The sequence below is a fragment of the Nipponia nippon genome, unplaced genomic scaffold (genome assembly GCF_047370975.1).
Source record: "Nipponia nippon isolate SJK-2023a ecotype South Korea unplaced genomic scaffold, ASM4737097v1 scaffold_1, whole genome shotgun sequence".
Lineage (NCBI taxonomy): Eukaryota > Metazoa > Chordata > Aves > Pelecaniformes > Threskiornithidae > Nipponia > Nipponia nippon.
Window position 1 is genome coordinate 29,556,136 of NW_028262290.1, and position 27,579 is coordinate 29,583,714.

Consider the following 27,579-nt stretch of genomic DNA (forward strand, 5'->3'; position numbering starts at 1 on the left):
ACCTGTAGCACAGTTAAACCAAATTAAGCCACAAGAAAATTAAAAAGGTGAAATATTAGGATAAGTTGCAAGGTCACTCTGCAGTAAACTGTTTCTGTGTGTGTATCCCTTCATTAGGAAATTTACAGGAAAAAGTGACCTTCCTCATAACTACTACTTATCCAGCTGAGATTTTTTTTCCTTTTAAAGTTGAGAATGACATGGTTACAATTAGTAACATCTTCTGGAGAGGAACCTTAAACTTGAATGGTCCACAGTGCTAACAAATATCAAGAGTATACCATATTTAGCAACTGTATGCAAGGAACACCCTCTGTACAAAAAATATTCTCAAAACATTTTAAGAATTGAGAAAAAAAATCATTTGAGGTAAGTATCATCTTATGTGTGCATTTAGTCATCAACAGCCAGAGAAAACTATGTAGGCAGCCAAGCTTAGTAAATATTTGCCTGCAATGTCTGCCTAATAAATAGTATTAAACAACCAGAAAATCTACTTACACTGTCAGCTGCTCATCCCATTTTGGATTTGAAGAACTACTTGATTTTGCTGTTTTCTTAATTTCTCCATCTGCAGTTAATTCAGTGTAGAAAGTTGTTCCAAACCAATTCTTTTTCCGTTTCAGTTTGGCACTAGAAACTAATAAAATACATTGCTTTATCTATAACAGCATACTGTTGCTGAAGAACAGAAAACGTACTGCCTACACAATGTATGAAACACAGCATGGCAATGTTATTGCTCACCTTTTCTCCTTTTGCTGAACATAAAAAGGTCAATACTAAAATGGCAGCTTTTATTTTCAAAAGCTACTTTGTGAGATAGTTGAAACCAAGCGTGACATATTCTCTTCACCATGTACTGGCAGGATGGGTTGGAGAGACAGCACAACAATTATTTTAGGGATAAACACTGAAAATCATGTGGGTTCTTTTGTTTATTTTCTCATTGTTCCTCCTACTCTTCCCTTAACTGAAAAATATCTAAGTAGGATACATCTGAGAGATTATCAGGCAGACTTTTTTTTTTTAATTATATGTAGTTATGAAAGCATATGCAGTTCAAGCCTATTTCAAAATGTCCCTGTATAGCAAAGCCTGCATACAGAGCTTCATTTCCTTGGCCCACATTATGTGTGGTTAACCTGCGGTTTAGCACATCAGTTTGTTAAAAGAAATCAACTCTCAAATTTTCCCTATTTAAACACCTTTGCAGATGAACTTAAAGTTTCAGCTAAATATTCAACAATTAAGAAATAGCAAATGACCAAAGAAGCTATTTTTTACCTCCGAATCACTGGTGAGGTCTTCAGTACTCCTGAACATAAATCTGTTCTCCCACTTCCTCACCCAGCTGAGGAAGTCACTATAAAAAACAACAGCAGCCTAACTGCCAACATTTTAAATCCTATTTCATGCAGATGTTGTCTTCAGAAGACCACATCAATGGACTCACAGCTGTACCTACCTGCTGACTATGCCTTCTCCCTCATTCCTCCCACACTTCAGTGCGATTCTCTTTCCCTTCACTTTCAAACTAAAGCAAAGCTGAGCATTTTCAGCCACGTAGAAATAAAACTTCCCTGTTACTTTTCTGTATGGTACTTGCTAACTCAAAAATAAGTGGAAGTTAACTAAACTGTGAAAAGGAGACAAAAAAGGTCTGTCATGTATTTCTGGATTACAGTATTCCGAGATGTATACATTAGTTACTTAGAAGTTAGTGGGATGCCAGTGTCCAAGAGTCTAAAGGCATTAGCCAGACTTTTACTTAATTTCAGTTAAAAGGTGCACACCTAACTCCCTCACATTTGTAAAGTCCAGTCTAAGTCATGCGTCATGTGTAATAAAAAGGAACTGCAGCCTTGATAACAAGAAAAGACTAAATGTGTAAGACTAAAACCATAATTCCACACGTGGGTCATATTTGAAAATCTTGATCAATTTTTAGGCTTTAACAACCTCTACTTCTTCCACATTTTTTTCCTCCATATTTTGCTTTCTAAAAGCAACTGCAACATTTGTTAAAAGATAGGTGTTTAGTCATAATATTCAAGCTTCCTTTTAGTTTCCTGACTTTTATCTGATTATGTTTTAAGTCATTAAGTCTTGAGTCCCCAAACATGAAAGGAGTCCATTATCACTTTTTGGTTAGGACTGCTTTTAAAAAAAATTAGGAGTAAGTAATAAATACTAGCAAAAGACTTCAAAAAGAACTAACAAGAAAAGATATCTCACCAAGTATATTTGAAAAAATACTGATGGCAAAACTTATTGGCAACATGCTGTAACTGTCCAAACTCGAACGAGTCACCATTCCCTACGAATTTCCTTGTCTACAAAATGAGTATATGCTACTTGCTGCCTTTATAAAAGTGCTTTTTAAGTATAGTTCTTGAAATAGAACTCTAGATTCTACAGCAGCAGAAACTAATCTGAAAAAAACAGTGTAGGTCAGCAATACTACAGTCCCACACTCCTGTGTCTCCCACTTCTTTCCCTGTACTGCCACTGGCGTTCCTCTGATCCTGCAATAAAGACTGGTTAGAGAACTAAACCTTCAGAAGACTAATCCTAAAAATTGTACGGATTTTCTTCCACTTTGATCCTTGAACCAGATCTCTTGAAGTCAAGAGAAGCTCCAGTGCCACAAAAATACAAGACTTACGTAAGGAGCAGTACAGTACAGGATATCAAAATGATCATTTCTGCATACACAGATCTGGAGTGACAGGTCATTTGTGTAACTCACTTTGTTACAGTTATATATATTCAATCTACAGGTGGCTCCATCTATGCTATTAATTATTGCCACTTTTGATGATTCATCACGTTGTCAAGTTATGTGATCCTTACACAACATTAATCAGTTTTAAGGTTCCTCTCTTATTTGATAAAATATCCATTTTGGGGACTCTCTAATGATGTATTTTTTCTCAGATAACATGGCCATCTCTGGACCATCCAGCATGATGTATCTTTCTTGAGATGCATCTTTCTTTAAAACATGGTATCTTACTCATGTTTTTTCCAAATTTTATTCAAGATGGCCTTAATAAATTCTTGGTCATGCATTCATTCTTACTTCAGGGTTCCCAGATTTCTCAGGATCCCTGGAAAGTTCAAGTTATTCATCAATGGTAAAATAATACCTATATACATACGTACACACACATACATTTATGTGTATATATATTTATGCACGGTACTACTTGCTGGTAACATTTTCACTTTTAACTACTGAAACACTGTCACAATTAGCTATCAAACTTGTTTACCTAGATGCATTTTGCTTATCTTCAGACTACAACAAGTCTTTGTTCTGCTCTGCCATCCCACAGAAAAAGCAGCTAAGACTGACACCGACTGTCACATCCCTAACCAGTTCTTATCCATGAGAAGCAAAATGCATAACCTACTTGCCCTGCTCAACATCTACTGAAAGAAGTGTCCCCAACACAATGAGAAATTTTGAGAATTGCTTGTAGCCCACTGTGTTTCCCTTCCAGCAGATATTGGGATGGCTGAATTCTGCCTCCAACTATGAAAACCAGCACAGCAAAAAGAAAAAAGTAAACAGTCACAAAATGCAACACAGTAAATTCCAACTGGATAGAAGGACAAACATTTTCACAGTGATGCGGTTTATCACCAGCATAAGCTGCCAATCTACAGCCTTTGAGATACTGAAAATTCAACTGGACAATACCTGAGCAGCCTGATCGAACTTCAAAGGTAGCCCTGCCTTCAGTAGAAGAGTGAACTAGGAAATTCCCAAAGGTCCCTTCCAACCTAAATTATTCCATATGTCTGTGTAATCCAACCTGCTGCTCTAAGGATAATACAGGATACCTGTGTTATTCTCAACAGATGTTTACCTGATATGTAATCAAGACCTTTATCTTCTGAAGGGCTAGCAGATTTTGTGATCTCCTCCAGTTCTTCTCCAGCTTCACTATAACATTGCACCCATTTTCAGCTTGGGGTTCACTACAACCGCCCACCTTTTTTGTAGAATTTCAATAATATGCATTCCCTCTACAGAATTTGTGCCACTAATCACTTGTTCCCAAGAAAAATTCCTTACATTTGTCCCTACTGTTGTATTGAATCTCATTTTTTTCCTAATTTAAAGAGATCATTAAACCCTGTCATCCAACTGACTATATTACCTCTACCTAGCTTCAATTCATCTACATATATTAGTCATATTCTTAACTGTAACATTCAAGTTATTAATTAAAATATTAATTATACTTGTCCATTTTCACACTCATTTCAAAGATTGTTTTTTTAGAATACATACGTTTTCCTGTAAAAATCACCATGATACAAATCACTACTTGCCTGTTACTTGCATCTGTAATCTTCCATTATGGTTGTTACTTGTATCAGATCTTGGTGAGGCTGTGGCCATGTCAGAGGTTTAGGCTTTAGCCTAAAAAAAAGGCACACAGGTAACATTAAAAAGTACTTATCTCTGCATGCTAGTTGCAACTATTAAATAAAATGTTACTTAGGTATGGCAGAACGCATTATTTCATAACACCAGTTAAAAAAAAAAATTACTTTGGAAATTTGTCCCACATTAGCTTTGAGGATGCCAAGACACTTCAGTAATGCACACATTTATATAGTTTAGAACAACTGTGTAAGGCAAGAAAAAAAATTCAGCTGTGATATATCAATATTCCTATCTCCAGGAGGTATGCTTATGGTCTGACTTCAGACGAGCTAAGCACCAAGAACTTCAAATGAACAAAACGTCTGAAACATTTCCATGGTTGAAAATCAAGCTGTCCCCAGAACGATACACTCTAGCAATAACGCCAGTGATTCAGACAGCAAACATTTAAATTCTACCCCTAGATCTGCCATCACCTTTCTATACCACTGTTGTCCACCCACAAGTAATTTCCCTTGTCTATTGAGACAGTCAGCACTTTACAAGGACCACCCCATCTTATCATTCGGTGACTAAAATAGTGTGGGGCTCTGATCTTAGCTGGGGCACCCCAGCACTTCAAGCACGTGCAGACAACATCACTCCCATCTTCCTGAATTACTACACCTGAAACAAAGCTACAGATAAAATATTCTCTGTTTCCATCAGACAACTATTTTTCATCAGAAAAGAAGATGTACATTTAAAGTACGCTTTCCATGATCTGGATTAAATTCCATATATTTATTTCCGTGAACATTAATTTTTATCAATAATAATATTGGAACAGTTGTCATCAAACCTTTTTGATCGTGCACCTCTATCAGTAAAAAATTTTTGAGCACGCACCCCCAATGTGTATATTTATTTATAAATTGTATACAGGTACTACTGTGCTAATATATTCTGTACATTAGAAAACATAAAATAGAAATTAAAAAGGATGAGATAAAGATGAAATAAACAGTACTTTTAATTCATTTTTATTACTAATGGAACAAAAAACCTTTTTGCTCTCACTACAAAAATTATTAATATTTTTTGAGAGAAAGCCATGTGATTGAATATGCTTCATCATTTTTTTAAATGTTGGCTTAACACTTTGTAATACAGTGATTTGAAGATCTGGTTCTAAATTCAGTTTATTTCAACACTTGGTTTTAACGGCTGTCATAGCTGTAAAAGACAATTTACAAAGATACGTACATCCAAATGAAAGTGCATCACTGGCTGCACTTACTAAATCATGTTACTCATTTTTCATTCCCATCCACTAATTATACAAGGTTTTTCTTGAAATTTGGCCATTAAATTTCCATCTTTCCCGATATCAATCAGTTGTTATTGCAAACTAATGGAAGGTGTTGCAGTATCATATTTTTAACAAATGGGCTCAAAACCACCTGAAACTCTTCATTTGGAAGACTCTTAAACAGGTGAGGAAATTCTGTTTCCAAGTTTAAGTGTACAGATATGAGAGTTTTTATAGAAGACACACATCTTTTCTGGCAACAAAATCACACAATGATGGAAACATTTCCAAACATCCATTTTTAAAATGCTCTCTCCATAGCACGATTTTCTTTCAAAAAGCAGTCACCTTCTTGCTCATTGTTAAAATGTCACCTTCACATTGAAGCCACACATGAAGTGTCTATGTTTTTGAAAATATCTCTTAGTCAGCAACACCGCTGACAGCCACTTGTCATCACAGAACAGGTCAGCAAAATCAGAACACTCGTCTTTTTGTGAAAGAAAAACGTGTAATTAAGTTTTACAACTCTTCTAAGCACTTTGCCATAACCAGCGAACCCCTCTGCATGGTACAAAAGATTTTCCTGGGCTCTCCCCAGGTCATTACAATTATTGTAAAGATTCTACTATTTAAAGGTCTTGTTTTCATACAATTAACTACATTGATGGCATCCTGCAGCACTTTGTGAACCTCTGGCTCCAACTTCCTTGTTGCTTGCCTACACGTGATGCAGTGAATGAATTCCACATGCGGTGCTCTCCTTCTAACCTTACCCCAGAATCCTTTCTACTTCAGTCAAAGCAGCCACTCCATCAATGGTTACATTTGCACAGTTTTTCCATTAAAAAAAAAAAAATTGTTATTAAAGAAGTCATTTATTGTTAAGAATGTATCTTCTCCGGTACATCTTTCCTTAGTGACTTAGTTCTTTGTGTATTTCATTATCGACAAAGAATCTAGCAACTACGGTAAGCTGACCCATGTTACAAACTTCTATACTTTCATTCAGCTGTATAGCAAGCCTCCCACGCTGTCTAATTTTTTCTAGTATTTGTTTCTTCAAATCTTTGCCAATGTTTTCCAGACATCTTCCAACAGTATCTGCTGACAAAGGAATGCATTTTAGTTTGTCACCATATTGTTTTCCATGTATTATTTCAGACATCTTTACTCCAGCAGGAAGACCAAGTGTTTCCCCAACTGTATGTGGCTTCTATGTCTTTTGCTATTGAGAAACCTCAAAAGATGCTTCTAAAGATCTATCATTAAGTTTAGTGAAATCTTGTAAAGTACTGGACTGAATATCACATGACTTTAAACATTGCTGAAAAAATTGTAGAGGTTTGTCTTCATGTTCTGGATGCTTAGTTTTTAAATGCCTTGCTAATTGTGATGGCTTCATACTATCACTAGCTGATATCTCAAGGTACAATATCCTCTTAGGGTGAGGTTCATCATTAACGATAGTGGATGTACATCCATATTTCAAATAGCCTTCTTAATAAACCCACATTTTTTTGGCCAACATCTTGTCAGACCTAATTGCCATTGTTTTTACCTCATAATGCAGCTGACCATGAGCTCATACGAGGAGCAGGAGAAGTGTCAGCTCCGCCATGTTCCTATTGTTCACTTGTGCTCACATTATTAGCATTATCTTCAATCCGTGGTCTCTTTGCAGGAGTTTTTTTTAAGCCACTTGCCCATTTTGTGAGTGTTAGTTTAGTTAAAACTAGATAATATAATCCATAAATCCACCTAGCCGGGCACACATAAACTGCATACACTGCAATACACTGAAAGCAGACGAATAAGTGAAGGTGCTACGGTGACCCCTCCACACTGTGGAATACTAAATCTGCCCTCAGGACACCTTGTGAACCATACATGACACAGGACCATCTGACACATGAACCGAGTGAGGGTGCCAATGTTAATATGTATATTAAATAGAGCTTAATTTCTTTCTTATTTTTCAGATAAAATGTAAGTCCTAATATTTTCTTCCCACGCCTCAATGGATGGTCTTGCACACCCCACTTTGGAGGCCACTAATATGGAAGACATCAAAGGAGGAATACATGCAATCAATTCTGTAGCAAGTAAAACTTAAATTCTTCACAAGAAACCAAGACCAGCAATCTAGTTCTAATCATACACTAAAAATTTAGTTTAGGCATACTTTTGTTACTGACAAATTATGATTATTCTTACTGGGTTTCTTTCCTCCTACTCTTCAACCTGCATAGATCTAAAATGCTAGGGGTTTTTGGGTTTTATGTGGTTGGTTGGTTGGTTGGGTTTTGTGGTTTTTTTTAACTCTAGTCCTAGCATGCACAAAGCAAAATAAATACAGAAATAAAGAAATAAACTGTGTCAAAGTCCTCAGGTTCATTGCCTAATCTCCTCAGACTTCAGGTTTCAGGTGCTGATTTATCTGCAAGGCATACCACCTGCCCTAACCTGACTTTCTGGCTCTGCTTGCCACTAAACTGCTAACTGCATTTGGAAAACACATGTTTGCCAATCTCCTGATAACAGGGAAGTGAGAATTCACTATACTTAGCTTTGCATCTTTCCCCTTGAGGGGAAAAATGACAATGATGCATGGGAGAAATTATTACAATGCCAGGGAGATCCCAACAGAGGATGGAGACGAAACAAAGTTAGGCTTGAGGTTGGCTGAGGGGCTGCATGTTTCTGCAACAACTACACGACTGCATTCCACATCAACAGTGCCCCAATGTTCTGTTTCTGCCCCTGTAAAATAAGCATCCTTCTCTAATGGAAGTCTATATCATATTGTTGCCAATATGGTACACCTAGGTACATTTACACAGCAATGATTACAGTTCCAAATTTTTACTATGTTGTAAACAAAATACTGCATTAACATGTATGTCAAATACTATTTAGAAAAACAAATTAAAATATATGGAAGTGCAAAAAAAGCATTTCAAGTTTTTTCAATAAACATAGTTTTCTATCAACAATACATGAAGAAAGTCTTATGTCATATTTTATATTCAAAAAGGCTTTACTGAACAGAGTAAATTAGTTGAACTGACTGATTCTGGTCTCACCATGTTCAAAAGATTCCAAAGCTGCAGCCCCCTCCATCCTTGCTTAACTGATTAGGAATTAAGAACTGGTTAGGAATTAAGGGGGAAGGGAACATTAAATTTTATCTGAGTCAAAAGAAGAAAACTGATCAATTGGTTTTTTCTAGTAACTTATTTTTCAGGAATATGTCAAAAAAATTATTTAAGGCTTCAGTCATCAGTTATTTTCATCAGTAACTATCCAAACTCAGCTACTGATGTTTTTAGATGAAGTTAACAGGTTATTGTCTAAGCAGCTCTGATGCACATTGGTTCTCTTGGGAGAAGAGAGAGCTTGCTCAACATCATGATGTTTATAATTTTCATTCAAGATCCAAAAAGCTACTCTTACCGTATTATTGAAAAAACAAACAAAAAAAAAATCTTCACTGCCTGATGCACACTGGGTCACACTCACTCTCAGTTGAACATGTCTTTCTTCCAGGTAAACAAAGCCTTCAGGAAGAAAAGTTGGCCAAATTACATTGTACACGGTGAAGGATCTTATCTAGAGTTTTGGACACCTACTACTCCCTGAAGGCTGTTCTGGATATATGACAAATGCTGCTGCACAATTGAAGAAGAGAAGCACAATCCAAAACTTAGCCCCTCAGCCTTTGATAAGAAAATTACTACCACGATGCAGCCATGAGGGGAGGGAGGGATGGGACACAGGACAACAACCCTATTTATCACATGAACTGTTTGCAGTAGTGATAAAAACAGTATTAGTGACACTGTGTAAGGTACTATTACTGATTGTCATATTCAAGGAAAGGACAGAACAAGAGCACTATTGGGAAAATAAAGACAACGAAAGAGTCTAAAAATAATAAAGACTGGAAGTAAACCTGCTCGTCATCTACAAATATATCAGGAACATGCAGAAAACAAAAATAAAGGCTACTGAATTAAAAGACTAGTGTTGACATAGATGTTTCCAGAAATCTCAGGTTTCTGGGGGACAAGATTGCAGCAGAGAGAGCAAGCATATACTGTATGAAACTAGGCAGGGACAGTAAAGAAGTCACTGACTGGCAGACTTCCACCAGGATGGGATTACACCATCACTCTCTTGCCTCATTAGAAGTAAAAATTTTAATAAGCCAAGAAAGATTTTTAAAATTTTTACAACTAGAAATTCTTCAAATACTGAAAAACTGGAAGTTTCAAGGATTAGCAGCCTCCCGTCTTTATGAGCCAGAAGAAACTCTATATGCATGGCCCAAAATAACTAAAATTTCAACTAAACAAGTTGTCTGATCTTTGTGAAGGAAGGGATGGGACAGCCATTACACAAAGGGAAGTGATGATATTCATTTGGAGGATTGAGAAGCTTTCACAACCAGGGATAACATCAAAAGCAAAATACCAGTACTTTCTTGATCTAATTTGCAAGAAAGCCTATATGAGAATGAAAACAGGTGGTGAAGAAGCACTGAAATATGCGGGGAGGGGTGTGGTGTGTGTGTTAAATAAACAATTTTTTTAAAATTTTATTTCAAATAGTGCAAGCCCCAACCACTAATGGGCAAGGGAACACTATGTCCTATGGGCACCATTTACTGCTTTCTTGCATCATGCACACACCTTTTTTTCCTCAGCCCTAAACCCCTTTTTCTTGTTACTCAAAATAACTGCCCAGTTTGGCTACTGAACATGTTGATTAAGGGTTAAAGTCTTTGAGGTTATCACTACATAATCTTAAAAAGAAGATTACATACGGCAATGTAAGGCACCATCCTTTTAGTTCTAATCTTTCTGAAAATCAGGGGATTAATTCTAACAGGGCTACAGTCACCACACATTCCCAAATATGAACTTGCTACAACTCTTTATTGAAGTTCTAGGTTAAACTTCATTGGTCTAAAGGATGTGAAGCTTTACTTTCAGAACTGTTTCACTGACACACACAACACTCGTGCCCCAAAATTCCTGGACACCAAAAATGAATGGAGAGAGTCTTGAGAGCCACATAAAGATTATAGTTATCACAACGCTTCTGTCTAAACCATCCTACTTCAACTGGAAGAGCATAGTCTGTTTATTAACGCCTATAACAGATATTTTAAAAATTAATATTACTTCAGTTGTATAAATTATTTTGGGTAACTACAGATCAATTAGGACAAAATAAGACCCTAGCAAAACCACGGAATGGCCAACATAGTAGTCTGTTAAACAATTAAAGGACTATTTCATCATTCACGTGAATCAACAGTTGGAAGACAGTCTAGTTAACAATAACAGCATTTATAAATTTACACTTCTGTGAAGAATTTTCTCTAAATCTCAAAATGCTATTGAAACATCGGAAATAAAAGACAATCACACTAGTGGATATTTCATTGATTTATTTTTCAGTCTTTAGTAGATTATTTACTTATTCATGGAATTTAAGCAGATAAATTTTAAATGACATTACACATTTGGTAATGAATGCACCTGGTTGAGACTTACTATTGCGCTATATTGAAACAAATGATGGTATTTCTTGTGAAGTTGAAAGCTAAAAAGTATCACTGGAGCAGCAAACATATTTATAAAGTGACCAATGCTTTGAATCAATAATTGAGGAGATTTTTCATGAAGAACCAAGAAACTCAGATGTAGAAGAGTGCAACAACCAACACAGGAAGTCCTTTCCTTACTCATATGATACCACAGGAGTCAAGCTAGGAGTAAAACAAGAAAAAACTGTACCAAGTTTAAGATAGTAGGGTATAATTACCTGTGATATCATTTCACAACAGATGCAAAATCCTATCACACAAAACAGTTCAAATGTAAGAAGAATGTTAAATCTGCAGAAACAAGAAGTTATACAGCATGGCTTTTCAATTTAACTTTAAATCAGAAGATCTGCAAATCAGAAGAGTATCAAGGGAATATTTATCCAAGAAACATGGTCTGCCCCCTACAATTACCTACAGAAGGTCAACCCACTCAAAAAAAAAAACAACAAACCAACCAAAAAACACCACCCTAACCAAAGAGAATGACATAGCCAGGAAACCACCCAGAAACCACCCATAACGCTGTGGTAGAGGATTTCACAAGTCACTGTGTCCCTCAGTTGAAACTGACTACAGTTTCATCTGATACAAGACAGAAGACTGAACAGAAAATGAATACAATTGTAATTTAAAATGAGTTATATTCAATCACAATGTATTTGGGCTTACTGATGGTGCTTTAATGAATGATTTATTCTTTTGCTAATCTGACACTTCTGTTCTAGAAATAATATAGAACATGGTGGATAAGGGAAGAGAAAAAAATAAACACAAATAGATTACACCATGAATGAGCACTGTTGAATCAAAAGTCTTCCTGAATGCCCAAAACTGGAATAAGAAGACTTGAGATCTAGTTGTAAAATGCACTAAGCACGGAAAAAGTACATGAGCAAATGCCTAAATATTACTAACCTCCCCATTAATGTCTTTAATTCAATTTACTGTAAATATAAGTAAGAATTGAGTTGGGTAGGTAAAATCACCATAATGCCATAAATATTATTTTTCCTATATCAGAGCTTATCTTCCAAACAAGAATGGAAATGCAGAAAAATCTTTTCTCGGTACAGTTTTTTTTCCAATAAGGAAGCTCATCTATTGAAGATTTTTCCTGCCCTCCTCAAGCAAAAAGGTAGGAAAGGTTGAAGAAAGAAGGATAGGGTGTGGAAGAAATAAGTGAACTGAAACTCTAAAACCTGTGGATATTTAACATAATAAATAGTTCCATGGAGAGTCATGGGAAAATAACATTACTACTGACATGAGTTACTTTTCCTTGTTACAAAGCATAAACACAAACACCAGAAAGGCCACAGTACTTTGATTATAATGTCCGACACATAAGAAATCCTTAAAAAAAAAAAAAAAAAAAAAAATCATTTACAATTCAGATTAACAAGCTATCCAATGACAGGATCATGCCTGTATCAGTATTACTTAGTGCTGGATTACCTGAAGCTACCACAATACTGTCACAATTCTATTAGATGTAAAACTGAACAATATGTGCACTATCACGGTACTAGCAATACAAATTTGTGCTCTGCACTTCAGACCTTCCCTTCCTGTTCTCCTGCCTCCACATACACCTGCTTTTGTTTTCAAGATGGAATAATGCTGCTGGCAACAACTTCCTTGTTCCTTCAGTGGAAAAAGAGGGCCTGGAGGCAGGACTAGAAACGTGGATGATTTCCTACTCTCCCCAAGACAGTGGAACAACTATCTTTTTCCTGAAGGATGCTCACACACAGTTGCTTTGTCACATTGTACTGCATGCTCCACCATGAGCAAAGCCTCTCAAGAACATCCCTCCTTCCCACACCTCACACTCCAGAAGCTCAGAACAGCTACATTACACAGAGATTCTGACCCCTGCAGCCTCCTGAAATCACTGGTCACTTGCCCAAAACCTTTAGCAGTGTTGCAACAATTGGCCTTTTTACATTATCAAAAAAGCCAGTACCATAAAAGCACAAGATAAAACCAAAAATAGGTGTTATTAAGTGGTGGTAAAACCAGAAATAGAAAAATAAGACATAGTAGAGTAGCATTTAGGATAATACAGTTCCTAAAAACAGCATACAGTCGGCGACCTGCTTCTCCACCTGGATGCTCACAAGTCCATAGGGCCAGATGGGATCCACCCAAGGATATTAAGGGAGCTGGCAGAGGAGCTCGCAAAGACACTCTCCATCATTTACCAGGAGTCCTGGTCAACCAGGGAGGTCCCAGATGACTGGAAGTTAGCAAACGTGATGCCCCTCTACAAGAAGGGTCGGAAGGAGGATCCAGGGAACTACAGGCCTGTCAGGTTGACCTCAGTGCCCAGAAAGGTCATGGAGCAGATGATCTTGAGTGCCATTACGCGGCATGTGCAGGACAATTGGGGGATCAGGCCCAGCCAGCATGGGTTCATGAAGGGAAGATCCTGCTTGACTAACCTGATCTCCTTCCACGACAAGATGACCCGCTTAGAGGATGAGGGGAAGGCTGTGGATGTTGTCTACCTGGACTTTAGTAAGGCCTTTGACACAGTCTCCCACAGCATTCTCCTGGAGAAACTGACTGCTTGGACAAGTACACTCTCCACTAGGTAAAAAACTGGATAAATGGCCAAGCCCAGAGAGTGGTGGTGAACGGAGTCAAATCCAGTTGGTGGCCAGTCACAAGTGGTGTTCCCCAGGGCTCAGTATTGGAGCCAGTTCTGTTTAACATCTTTATTGATGATCTGGACGAGGGGATCAAGTACATCCTCAGTAAGTTCGCAGATGACCCCAAGTTAGGTGGAAGTGTCGATCTGCCTGAAGAGAGGAAGGCTCTACAGAGGGATCTAGACAGGCTGGATCGATGGGCTGAGGCCAATTGTATGAGATTCAACAAGGCTCAGTGCCAGGTCCTGCACTTCAGTCACAACAACCCCAGGCAACACTACAGGCTTGGGGAGGAATGGACGGAGAGCTGCCTGGCAGAAAAGGACCTGGGGGTGTTGGTTGACAGCCACCTGAACATGAGCCAGCAGTGACATCCTGGCTTGTATCAGGAAGAGTGTGGCCAGCAGGACCAGGGAGCTGATCGTGCCCCTGTACTCAGCACTGGTGAGGCCGCACCTCGAGTACTGTGTTCAGTTTTGGGCCCCTCACTACAAGAAGGACATCAAGGTGCTGGAGCGTGTCCAGAGAAGGGCAACGAAGCTGGTGAAGCGTCTAGAGCACAAGTCTTACGAGGAGTGGCTGAGGGCACAGGGCAGATTTAGGCTGGACATTAGGAAAAAATTCTTCACCGAAAGAGTACTCAGGCACTGGAACAGGCTGCCCAGGGAAGTGGTTGAGTCCCCATCCCTGAAGGTATTTAAAAGACGGGTAGACATGGTGCTTAGGGACATGGTTTAGTGGTGGACTTGGCAGTGCTAGGTTAACGGTTGGACTTGATGATCTTAAGGGTCTTTTCCAACCTTAACGATTCTATGATTCTATGAATAGTCCAAAATAGAAGAGACAGCTTTTAAAAACAATGAAATTGTTGATATACCAAAGAAAACTTAACTTTCTACTTTTCCTCTTCAATTCTCAAAAAGGGTTTACCTTCAATGGGGGGGAGGGGGCGGAGGAGAAGGAAGGGAGGGAGGGAGGGAGGGAAGCCATGACTTCTCTGCAGCAAAATCAAAAAGTATAACATTGGAAGCAAGTTTCTTGATGTGAAAATAAGAACAAAGAACAAAAGTAAGAAAAAAAAAAAAAAAACTTTTCTTATCTCAGATGCAAGTAGATTTCTTAACTCATTCCTTTCCATTCAGACTTCCAAAATCCAGTATTTTTATTCAATGCAATTCTTATCTGAAAGTCTATTTCACTATTTATCAACTATAAAAATGGCGATGATTGCTAATCTCAGGAGGAACATTAAATTTAAGTGAACATTCCCAACACCAAGAACCCTTAAATTTACATATATTCAGATCACATCTCTACCAAAGGTACAGTATTTTTCTAATTTTGTTACAGCAAATAGAATGTATGTCGAATTAACTGTGGGTTGTTTTTTTTGTTGTTTTTTTTTTTTTTTTAAAAAAAGCTACAGATGTTAACTGTATTCCTTACAGAGAGAACCAGTAATTCTGTATCATTAAAAAAGTTAAGGGTATCTCCCTTTGACATTGGGAAAGTTTCATCTCAGAAACTGGTTACACGCAAATAGAGACCAGATCTGTTTCAGATCTGGAGAAGAATCAGCAGACTCAAAAATGTGTTGGCCTTCATTAAACTGAGCAGCATAGTAAAGGAACATTTCTACAACTTGTCTTGCCTATAGCAACACTAACAAAACTAACCTAAACCAGTAACTTTGGTCATCAACAACTAAAATTACAGTAATATTTATACCTAGGCAAATAGAGAACTTTAAAGTCAAAGTTTTATTTCTCTGAACACCACAAGCCCGCTTGCTACTTTAAGAAGCAATGGAAAGACTACACTTATCAGCAAGGGATACCCTCCACAAACACCAACATGACCATCTGAGAACCACTGAACTTTCTGCTTCATGTTGGTGACAAAATTAATTCATTGTTCTTCATGAAAATTTGATCTGTCCTCTTCCATTTCAGATGTCCTCTTCCTTTTAAAAATCTACTATTACAGGCTAATTCAGAATGTCTGCAATTTCATTCTCCTTTCTGACCAAATATATGGCAACCACGAATATACTGTGAAGCCCAGTAGGTACTTTGTTGTAGGTGTGATGAACTAGGGATACAGACAAGAGACATTATGTAGTCCAGGGTATTAGCTTTTATTAACCAGTAATTCACTGGTGTATGTGAGGGGGAAAAAAACCTTTCCTGTGAACAGAAGCTTCCAGCAAAAAGCTATATTCATGGACATCTTATATATTTAATCAAAATACTTGCTGGTTTGATTCCTTTCAACAGGATGCCAGAATTTAAAATACTCACACATTGTTTTACAATCCTCCTTTTCACATATAACTAATTAAAGGTGGTGAAACGATACCTTGACATGTTGCAGACATTTAGAAGGTTTCCTTCATGTATGTACTATGTTACACTCACTCTTAGGGAACCAAATTGTTTGAACACAAGGACAAACTTTAAGAAAAGGAAAATATTGTTTAGTCTTACTATTATTTTAATTATCTCACATTACAGATCCTTCTAGCTAGCAAGGAGTTTAAAAAAGGTTATATTTAGTTGTAAATAAACATATTGTAACAGTTACACAGCCAATAAGACCCCCTTAAAATTACTAAAAGTTGCAAAAATGTTAAGATTTTTTTCTTTTAATGTCAAATAGAAAGCCTTGAGATTTTTTAATTTATTGAGATTTAAGTAAAGGACTAGAACAAGAACTACAGACTAATAAAGCATCATTAAACTGCAGGCCTTGTTTTGCCTCTCTTATACACACACTGAAAGAAACACGGTCCAGCAGCAAAAAACAGTAACCAGTGCTCTGACCTGTGACTCCCGCTAGACACATGTAAGGAAGGCAAAGTCCAAGTTACACAAACAGCTCTAACCTTTGTTTTCTAATCTGAATGCTTTACACTGAAGGTCTCAGATTCTTTCAATTTAACTCAATAAATCTGTTTATATGACACTGAAATGTTATGTTTTTTTCACAGACTAAGTCAAGTTCCTTGTCTTTTGGTATTCTGCTTTTGCCCCAACACAAGCTGCCAATTCCCAATCAATCACATTTCTTTTTTTACCTGCATGAGTTCAATCACTTCCTGTTTTTTAAACCCCTTATTTTTTGTTGTTTTCACCTTTACTACCTTTAACTTTCAGGCCTATGTATATTTTTATCTTTGAGTTTTACACCTAAATCATTTAGCATTTTGGGGGGAAACATTTTAATTATCCAGCAGAGAAGTACACATTAAAGCCACATGTTACAAAATAAAAAATATTTAAGATTGGAATTATGCAACATGCATGTTTGCCATCAGTTTTTGTTAACTATGTCTTAAAATTATGCATCATGAAGATGAAAGAATCTGCAACATTACCAGTCCTAACTTCTATGTCAACATGCTTCAGGATGGAAAAGTTATAAACTTTAAGAATCCCTGTGAAAATACTTTAAGCTACAGTCCTATGCTCAAACTGAAGGCAAAAGATGGCACAAGACATATTCGGAACCATAAAACATAGAATAACTTCAATAATTAACTTGGAAATTTGTAAGATGCAGTGAGTAGTATTGAATGGTGTCTCCTTACCTACGAAGTATCATTTGTAAAAGTATTATAAAGGGCAGCTTAAGTCATTGTTTAACAGCTTAGAAAATATTAGAAATGGAAATCAGTTTTTCACTGATCATTTAAAATAATACTGCTAGGAGCACTGATTTTACTTCTCATCACACAAGGGAAATGCACGATGGCAGTACTTTCAGGACAGGATTGTAGTAAGATCATCATTTGCTGAGCAACAAATTATTTTCTGTGGCACCTACTGCTCGTTTTAAACTTCACTCAGGCAAATACTGATGGACTGAAATGCAAGTCTCCACCTTAAAAAAAACCCAAAAATTCTAGGATACAGTTTATTAAAATGAAAAACTAGCAACCTCAAACTAACAGAATACTTAGCTACTTATCAAGATGACAATATTCCTGCAGATCCCTTTACTACTAACGTCTACTTAATAAGAGTTTCTCTAATTCCTTGGATATTGGTGAGTTTAAAAAATATATATGTAAAAAAACCACAACTGTATTCCATCAGACTTATAAATATTACCTATACAAACATGTAGATCTGAAAACTTGAAAGGACAGTATTAAGTACTATTCAAAACATTTGTAACTGTAGAACATATTCTATATTAATAGTGAACATTCAAAACTTTTTTTTAGTAATGGTCCAATGAAAGTGCTCTTAGCACCAAACATTCATCCCATAAATGACACATTCACTATATATAATCCCAAAATCACAGAATGGCTGAGGTTGGAAGGGACCTCTGGAGGTCACCTGGTCCAAGCCCCCTGCTCAAGCAGGGCCACCTAGAGCCAGTTGCCCAGGACCGCATCTAGACAGCTTCTGAATATCTCCAAGGATGGAGACTCCACAACATCCCTGAGCAACCTGTGCCAGTGCTCAGTCACCCTCACAGTGAAAAAGTGCATCCCGATGTTCAGAGGGAACCTCCTGTGTTTCAGTTTGTGCCCATTGCCTCTGGTCTTGTCACCGGGCACCAGCGAAAAGAGCCTGGCTCTGACCTTTTTGCACCGTCCTTCAGGTATTTATATACATTGGTAAGGTCCCCCCGGGTCTTCTCCAGGCTGAACAGTCCTAGCTCTCTCAGCCTTTCCTCAAAGGAGAGGTGCTCCAGTGCCTTAGTCATCTTCATGGCCCTTCGTTGAACCCTCTCCAGCATGTCCACATCTCTCTTGTACCAAGGAGCCCAGCACTGGGCACAGGACTCCAGGTGTAGCCTCACCAGCCTTGAATAAAGGGGAAGGATCACCTCCCTCAACCTGCTGGCAATTCTTTGTCTAACGCAGCCCAGGACACCATTTGCCATCTTTGCCCCCAGGGTGCATTGCTGCCTCATGTTCAACTTAGGGTCCACCAGGACCCGCATGTCCTTTTCTGCCAGCAGAATGTCTTGCTCCTTCCTGTTAAAACTCAAAAGTACTACCAAAACCATATTCAACTGACAATATCCCTCACTCCTTTACTTACGAGTAGCTCACAAGCATTTTCAAAAAAAAGGAATTACTTGAGGCTGAGAGGACTGAAAAAGGACCCAAAAATGTTAAGTAGTAAATCCAGCTTTGATAAAACAAAGGAGAATAAAGCTATGAGAAAGTCCTCATACTTTCTGTTATCATCAACACACCTTTTAAAGTGAATTTTCAGACCAGTCAAACCAGTAAGGGACACAATAGCATTTCATTTCTCATGCTTTCATGGAGCCCATAGCACATACTGACAGGTATAGATACCCAGTGGCTTCCTTAGGATCTGCTTTAACATTAGTAGAATTTCAGCCTCAGCAGTCTCCTCCTCATGGTCTACAAGGCCTTGTCAGCAAGGCAAGGCATTAGTTCTTCCTGACAATTAACAGCTTCTCCAGAGATACTTCAATATCCATGATACATTGCAAATATTTTGTTACTAAGTTCCCAGCTGCTAACCCTACAGCGGACCTACATAGAACTGAACTGGAAAGCAAACTGTAATTCTTCTTACATCACAGAACATCCTGAGATGGAAGAGACCCATGAGGATCATTGAGTCCAACTCTGGACTCCACACAGGGCAACCTAAAAGTTAAATAATGTATCTAAGAGCACTGTCTGAACACTTCTTGAACTGGAAGCGTTGGTCAGTTCCCAGAGCTACGGTACCATTGGTATTAGTGAGACTTGGTGGAATGAGTCCCACAGCTAGAGTGCTGGGATGGAGGGCTACAGGCTGTTCAGAAGGGATAGGCAGGGCAGGCGAGGTGGAGGAGTTGCACTGTGTGTAAGGGAGGGTTTGATTGTACAGCCCTTACAGTTAGTGATGATGTGGCTGAGAGCCTCTGGGTAAGGATTCGGAGGATGGAAAACAAATGAGATATTGCAATGGGTGACTACTACCAATACCCTAGCCAGGATGTAAGCACTGATAAGTTACTCTATAGGCAATTAGGAGAAATCCCTGGATCTATAGCCCTTTCTTCTTATGGAAGATTTCAATGTCCCAAATATCAACTGGGAATACCATACTGCTGTAACAAGCAAGTCTGGGAAATCCTTGAAGTTTGTAGGAGATAACTTCTTGTCACAGGTACTCAGTGAGCCAACTAGGAAAGATGCCCTCCTGGACTTGCTATTTGTGGGGAATGTGATCATAGGTGGCTGTCTTGGCCACAGTGATCACAAAATGGTTGAGCTTAAAATTTTCAGTATAATGAGGAAAAAAGGACAGCAGAGTTGCTACCCTGGACTTCAGAAGAGCAAACTTTACACTATTCAGGGAGCTATTTAGCAGAGTACCCTGGGAATCTGCTTTTGAGGGCTTAGGAGTTCATTAGTGCTGGTCAGTCATTAAGAACCACCTTTCAGAAGCACAGGAGCAGGCAATTCCACTATGTCCTAAGTCAAGCAAGCAGGGCAGAAAACCAGCTTGGCTGAACAAGGAACTCCTCATGGAGCTAAAGAGGAAAAAAATATTGTGTGATCTCTGGAAGCGAGGTCAGGCTTCGCACAAAGATTACAGAGCTGTGGTTCATTTATGTAGGGAGAAGACACAAAAGGCCAAAGCTCAAATAGAGTTGAAACTGGCCAGTGTTCTGTCAGATAGCAAAAAGAGCTTTTTTAAGTATGTTAATAGCAAAAGGAGGTTTAAAGAAAACATTGGACCCATACTTGTTAAAGATGGTCATCTGACTAGTAGGGATGATGAAAAAGCAGGGGGCATTCAATGTTTTTTTTGCCTCAGTCTTTAATAATACTGATAGACCTTGGACTGCCTGGTCCCCTGAGTTGGAGGGCCATGAGTGTAGTAACAGTGACTTTCTATTTGTGAACACTGAAATTGTAAGGGACGAGCTGTATCAGCTGAAAGTTCACAAGTCCATGGGGCCTGATGGGATTCATCCCAGAGTACTGAACGAGCTGGTGGATGTTATGGCAGTACCCTTCTCGATCATCTATCAAAGGTCTTTAGGAAGGTCCCTGCTGACTGGAAGCTAGCCAATGTTATTTTAATCTACAAGAAGGGTGTGAGGGAAGACCCAGGGAACCACAGACCTGTTAGTCTAACCTCATTTCCTGGAAAAATTATGGAGAAGATCATACTTGGTACTACTGAAAGGCATTTAAAGAATAATGCAATCACCAGGCACAGTAAACACAGGTTCACAAAGGGAAAGTCCTGTTTAACTAATTTGATATCGTTCTGTGATAAGGTCACCCACCTTGTGGATGAAGGGAAGGTGGTAGATGTAGTTTTTCTGGATTTTAATAAGGCTTTTGATACTCTCCCTCACAGCATCCTTCTGGACAAGTTGTCCAACTGTGGGATGAGCGGGTTCATGGTGCACTGGGTGAACTGGCTGAAGGGCAGGGCTCAAAAGGTTGTAGTGAATGGGGCTACATCTGGTTGGCAACCAGTCACCAGCGGTGTTCCTCAGGGCTCAATTCTAGGGCCAGTTCTGTCCAATATTTTTATCAATGATCTGCATGCTGGAGTTGAATGCACTGTTAGCAAGTTTGCTGACTGAGAATTGGAGAGGAAGGTGCTGATCTCTTCTGCCTGGTATCCAGTGATAGGACGTGTGGGAATGGTTCAACGTTGCATCAGGGGAGGTTCAGACTTGACATTAGGAATCATTTCTTTACAGAGAGGGTGGTCAAACACTGGAACAGGTTTCCTAGAGAGGTGGTCGATGCCCCAGGCCTGTCAGCGTTTAAGAGGCATTTGGACAGTGCCCTTATCAACAGGCTTTAACTTTTGGTCAGCCCTGAACTGGTCAGGCAGTTGGACTAGAAGATCGTTGTAGGTCCCTTCCACCTGAAATGTTCTATTCTGTTCTTGCACATTGACGGCTTGGGGCCATGACCACCTCCCTGGAGAGCTTGTTCCAGTGCCTGACCACCCTTTCAATGACTAACTTTTTCCTAATATCCAATCTGGACTTCCCCTGGCACAGTTTTAAGACAATCCCTCACACCCTATTACTGGACACCAGAAGATCAGCACCTCCTTCTCCGCTTCCGCTCATGAGGAAGTTGTAGACAGCAATGAGGTCACCCCTCAGCCTCCTCTTCTCTAAGCTGAACAAACCGCATATCCTCAGCTGCTCCTCATAAGTCATGCCCTCTAGTCCTTTCACCATCTTTGTTGCTTCGCTCTTCATGCACCACATCTGACACAAAAATTCCTATATTTATCTTTCTTAAGCCAACCTATATGCAGTTGCCACCCCCACACACACGAGAAAACAAATCTTTGTCTGCTCATATTGTCATGGAGAGCAAGCTACATATAATTATACTTCATTTTCTGTATTTTTTCAAGCACATTCACTGACCATTGCTTCAGATGCTGCAATATTGATCCATGCATTCTCTACAACATATTGCCAGCCTCATCTTCGGGTCTAAGCAAAAATATAGTACAATTACAGAGGGTTACAAAACCCTATTTTTTTATGCAGGAGGTCCAAACAAATGACACTGCACATGCCTCCTGTTCTCTTTTGCCTTATACTTAGACTAGCAGAGACCTTTTTAGCCTAGTTTCCCAAGCAAACATCGCATGTATGACTCATTGTCCACCTGACTCTTCCCACTCTTCCTTTCATCTCCATCCCTCAAAATGAATCTGTTCACCACCAGATTCAGTTAAAATATACTAAGAAGTAATGTCCTCTGACACACTAAGTTCCCATGAGCTTCATGAAAATCAACAGCTAGGTAGAGGAAAAAGAAAATTTCCTGTGCTTGCTGAGCAAAGGGCTGCAGCATGAACTCAAGCTATCCACACTGCCTGGTTCAAAGGCTACACAATCACCACAGACACAGTTCTAAATCAGTCTAAGCTGGAGCTGTGCGTAGTGGCTTTTTTACTACAAGTAAGAAAGGTCTAGAACAGCAGAGGGAGAAAAGAATTGTAATAATGTAAGAAAAATTTGCATGAAGCCTAGTTCCACTGCTCACAGAGCAACTTATTGGCAAAATATTCAGGGTACACCTCGTTTGTGAATCTTAATCACAATGATGCTTCTAGGTCCTACCACAATATGAAATAATGAAAAATATCACAATGCCTCCTCTGTGTATTACAGATAGGACCACAGGCACAGTGAAACAAATGGAGTAAGTGACTTCCAGGTTGCTTGAATAGAACAATGGTAGTTAAAGGCCAACAGTCCAACATGTATGTCAAGAAATCAGGGAAAAGTATTTTTCCCTCGTTTTAATATTCAGCTGAATAGCCTTCATATCTGCCAGAATACATAATATGCTAGCTACACACTCGTCTTCAGCCTCTCTGGGTTGCCTTCTGCTACGCATAATCCTAACGGTTGGTATAAATTATTGTTTATCAGACTTGCATCAAGAGCAATAAACTAATATACTAAGATATAACTCTAAAATTTGAGCAGATTTTAGTAGACCTACACTGCAAACAGAAAACCTTACCACAGTTACACGTAGGCACTTCCATATTAAATTTAACTCTATAGATAACATATTGTAACAATATGGAAAATGGAAAAGCATGGACTTCAGAACAGGCAGGCAGCTGAGCACATACAAAGAGTGCCCAGATAGCTTATAAAATCCACTCGCAAGAATTTGTGCCTGTCACCACCACCTTATTAGTCACAATAGCCATGACTAGTGTAAGCACATCTCTACTGCAGTCACAGCAAAATTAACAAACCAACAAATTCCAAAGGAACGTAAAACAACATTAAAGATGTTAACCAAGAGTGCTGCTGTTTCTGTTACATGAAGAAACCATGATTAAGGAATACCAGCAATGGGAAATACATTAATACTGCCCCACAAACTGGTCTCCCAGTCTTCCCATTGTTCCGGTATGTCAGTAGAAGACAACAATTCAAAGAGGGGAAGAGAAACCTACTCAGTGTTATGGGCTAAAGTGGCAGAAAGGGTCTTTGCGCATTTTTCAGCAGTGAGATATTTCATGTGATCCACCTCTCCTCAGTAACTCTATCTCAAAAAATAGCTCAAAGAGGTATAAGTAGAATTCACTGCATGTTCTCACTCTCTTTTCTCTGAATATTTGCTTTTTCAAATGTGCTACACAAGCCTCTTTCCAGCTGTCAATCTCAGCAGAGTTAAAACACTAAAACATGTCTGTCCTAATTCCAATCACAGACTTTACTAATCTTACCTATTACAACCTGAGAGCACTCACACCAGCACTGTCACTTATTTTTTCAAAAATAGCCCTTCAGTGTCTACAGTGCTAGAGAATTCAACCTGATCCTTAGTAAGGCTCTCAGGTGACAATTAATTCTCACTTCTTAAAACAAAGAGTTGGCTGCTTCTCCTAATTATTTTCCAATACAATTCTAATCTGAGTTAATCGGATTCCAAAATTTAACTACATAAAAATGACAAGTTGAGAACATGAAAATGAATAACACTTAAGACTTATCAGAAAAGCCCAAAGCTTACTTCTCAAGGGTGAATATTGGACAACATCAATATATTGCATATTAAGTTTAACTCAACGCTACAAAGGAACCAGGGGGCTATAAGAAAATTACTTAAATTTAGTAGTAAAAGAGTGTTTGATATATTAGTTTTCATTTCAGGTGAACAAATGGAGTTCATGAGAAATGCAGATGCTCTCATGAGGGTCAGTATCCTTTCTGGTGACAACCTAAAGACTAAATTATATAACTTAAAAACATTAACAGCTAATTCTTGAGAACAACACTGCCTTGAAACCAAGTGACTACAAAAACTGCACAGAAAAGGTGCAAATCCCCACTGAAAGAAGTCAATTTTCAAAATTATTCCCTTATTCATGTTGATTTTTGAGGAACTTTTGAGGGTAGATATTAGAGACAGAAGAAAGACAAGCAAGGGAAAAGGATCTCCAGCATTCTTTACCCACATAACATACACTTGCATGGCATGGTCAACACATAGGTCTTCCAGCCTGAAGAGTATTAAGAGTCCCTAGTCATTCTGTAAGTCTTCTTCCATATAAATCAGTCATCCTTACTGTCCTTCTTTGTACCTCCTCCAGTTCTACTGTATACCTTTTGAGACAGGGTGGAAAGTGGAAAAGATGAAAAAATGCACACAGCATTCATTTCAAATAGGAATGCACTGTGGATGTAAACAGTGACATGTCTGTTTTATTCTTTATTCTACTCCTACGTCTTCTACATCAACCTTTGAAACCATCAACTTTAAGCTGGGGGTTTGTCAATAAACATCTGGGAAAGTGTTCTTATTTCCCCTCTGTTAACGGGGAGGGATTGAAACACAAAATTCTCAATTATGCAGGAAAATAAGCCCAAAGCGTATGTCTCTGCTAATGCAGGTTTATTTAATCTAATTTTAATTTCTTATGGCCTTTAAAGCTTTGAAACTGAAGCAACCAGCATAACAGATTTACTCAAAATAGACAAGAACATCAACCAACTCTGAAAGCAAGCTGTCCTTGGTAGTTAAAAAAAAACAAAACCAAGAAAGGCTGTAGTGGGCAGTCTAGACTAACTTGCTCATAGGAAGTATTCAAAAATGCAGTTAGTTTATGCACTGAAGTGCAATCTGTATCATCTTTTTTATCAAAACCCCTATTACTTAGCAACGTTTTTTCTCCTTGTCTGTATAACAACCTATTCCTTATTTTGAATCATACATCAGCCAATTCCAGCTGAATCTTCTAAGAATTACTTCTTAATAGACTACCCTACTCAACTTTTCAAAGTGTACTCTAACATCTTCTTGGTTAGTTGTATGACAGAAGGTTAAAAGCACAGGCTGGAATTTACTCATATTCTATTCAAGGTTCTGTTAGCCTCTGCTGGAGGCCTCTCTTCCTTCACTTCTTTTTACGCTAAAAATACACAATATTTTCCATTTTATTTGCACAGGAGCAGTACTATTCTAATAGTTTTCTCCTGAATTAGTTATTTTTTCCTGCTCAAAAATGGAATACAAACAACAAAGAAACACAACAGTCTGCTTGTAAAAGAGCTAAAGCTCGAAGGTCTCCACATAGTACCAGAATCACTTGCCATAAAATAGTAACATTTAGCAGTTTTCAAATATGCTTATGTAATTAATACAAAAATAGTATGCAAGCTAGTAGATGTTATATTCTTAACACATTCCAACATTTACTTTTTATTCCATTCCTAATGGGACATTTTCATAAAGCAATTAATAATTATATCAGGTTCTTATTACCAAATACTTAATTTACATCCCATTTTGACGAATAGTTCTAGCTACTCCTTCCAATACGCATTAGGTCTCCTATGTTAACACACAAATGCACCTATCACCAAATATTAAACTAGCCCCTGTTATGTCCCTCTGAAGTTTCCACTTCCATTACCCAATAAGTAATTTCACCACTCACAGATTTTGTCAGTTCATTAGTAGCAGTCTTTTTGTCATGTTACAAACTAAGACTCCAACTAGTTTTCTTCCCCATAGCTATTCCCTTAACAATGCAGTTTTACTCACCATGCCATGACAACACAGCTGTGTCAGCAACCTCTGACAAGACATTCAGCCAGGGATTTATTTTATTTTATTTTATTTTGAAATGACATACAAATATCAGTCTTCCACCAGATTTTCAATACTAACTGAATTTTTTCCAGTCCTTGTAACTTGCACCCAAAAGTCAAGATACACTTTTTTCTTTTAAGCCCCAAATTTTTCCAGCTACTACAGTAAGACAGTGATCATTTTTAAAAAAGATAACACTGTAAGAAGGTAGCTGGAAGTGGAAAATAAAAAGTGCCAAGAATGAGGAATAAAAGTAACTGAAATTTAAGAAAAAGCAGCTTCCATACTTCTAACCTGAGGGGAAGAGAAAAGGGAAGTTTAGCAATCCTGTTGCTCTTCATCTTCTATTTAGCTTTCCTCTTACATTCTATTTTGCTTTTTGACTGTTATGTTTATAGACAGATACTTTAATGTCACTGTGCATACTAGAAAATGCAAGAGAGCTAATTCCAATATACCAGTTAGTAAAAACAAGGTCAGTTTTTAAGACGAATTTATCTTGATCTGTTCAGCAGTTTTAGTTCATGCTTACAAACAACCAAAAAAAAAAAAAAACACCCACCATCTTACTGAATTTCTCAAGAAGTAGCAGAGCACTGTGTTTCAAAACTGAACATGTGTTCTTTTTTCAGTTCTGATGCCCAAGTATATTGTGCAATTTTACAGATTATGAATTTTATCTTTCCGGTTTACTTTTCTCTATTCTAAAACTACAACTCCTTTGATGTGTTTTATACTGACAAATCACTGGCTACCTTGAAATACACATACAGTGCAAAGTTCTCTCATCTTTTTCACCCACCTCTATGAAGAACAGACAAAGAGGTTTCATTTGTTTCTTTTTTAAAGGACTCTTCTGCTAGTCTCCTGCTCCATTTAAATGCTTATAGCAAAAATCTTGGTTAGAAACCCCAGCAACTAGAAATGTGCACAGAGTATATACTCTGGATACTTCTGTACTCACAGAAGCACAGACAAGAGCTCTCTTCTGCCCACTTCAGGCTG

At 38.1% G+C, this 27,579-nt stretch overlaps 1 protein-coding gene across 4 annotated transcripts in view; it reads right to left on the reverse strand.

Moving 5' to 3' along the window:
* The window catches only part of WWP1 (WW domain containing E3 ubiquitin protein ligase 1), a 65,625-nt gene that overhangs the window by 32,816 nt on the left and 5,230 nt on the right, over positions 1-27,579 (reverse strand). For 3 of the 4 annotated variants that reach the window (XR_015703069.1, XM_087750299.1, XM_087750294.1), the window contains exons 2-3: positions 4,348-4,438; positions 502-640 (exon numbers count right to left, since the gene is read on the reverse strand). Coding sequence is in view for 2 of the 4 variants with exons in the window: in XM_087750299.1 (XP_087606425.1) it covers positions 502-640; positions 4,348-4,417 (209 nt within the window). In the remaining 2 variants the exon portion in view is untranslated. Of the gene's footprint in view, positions 1-501; positions 642-4,347; positions 4,439-27,579 lie in introns of those variants that run through there. The other variant, XM_087750310.1, reaches the window with a different exon arrangement.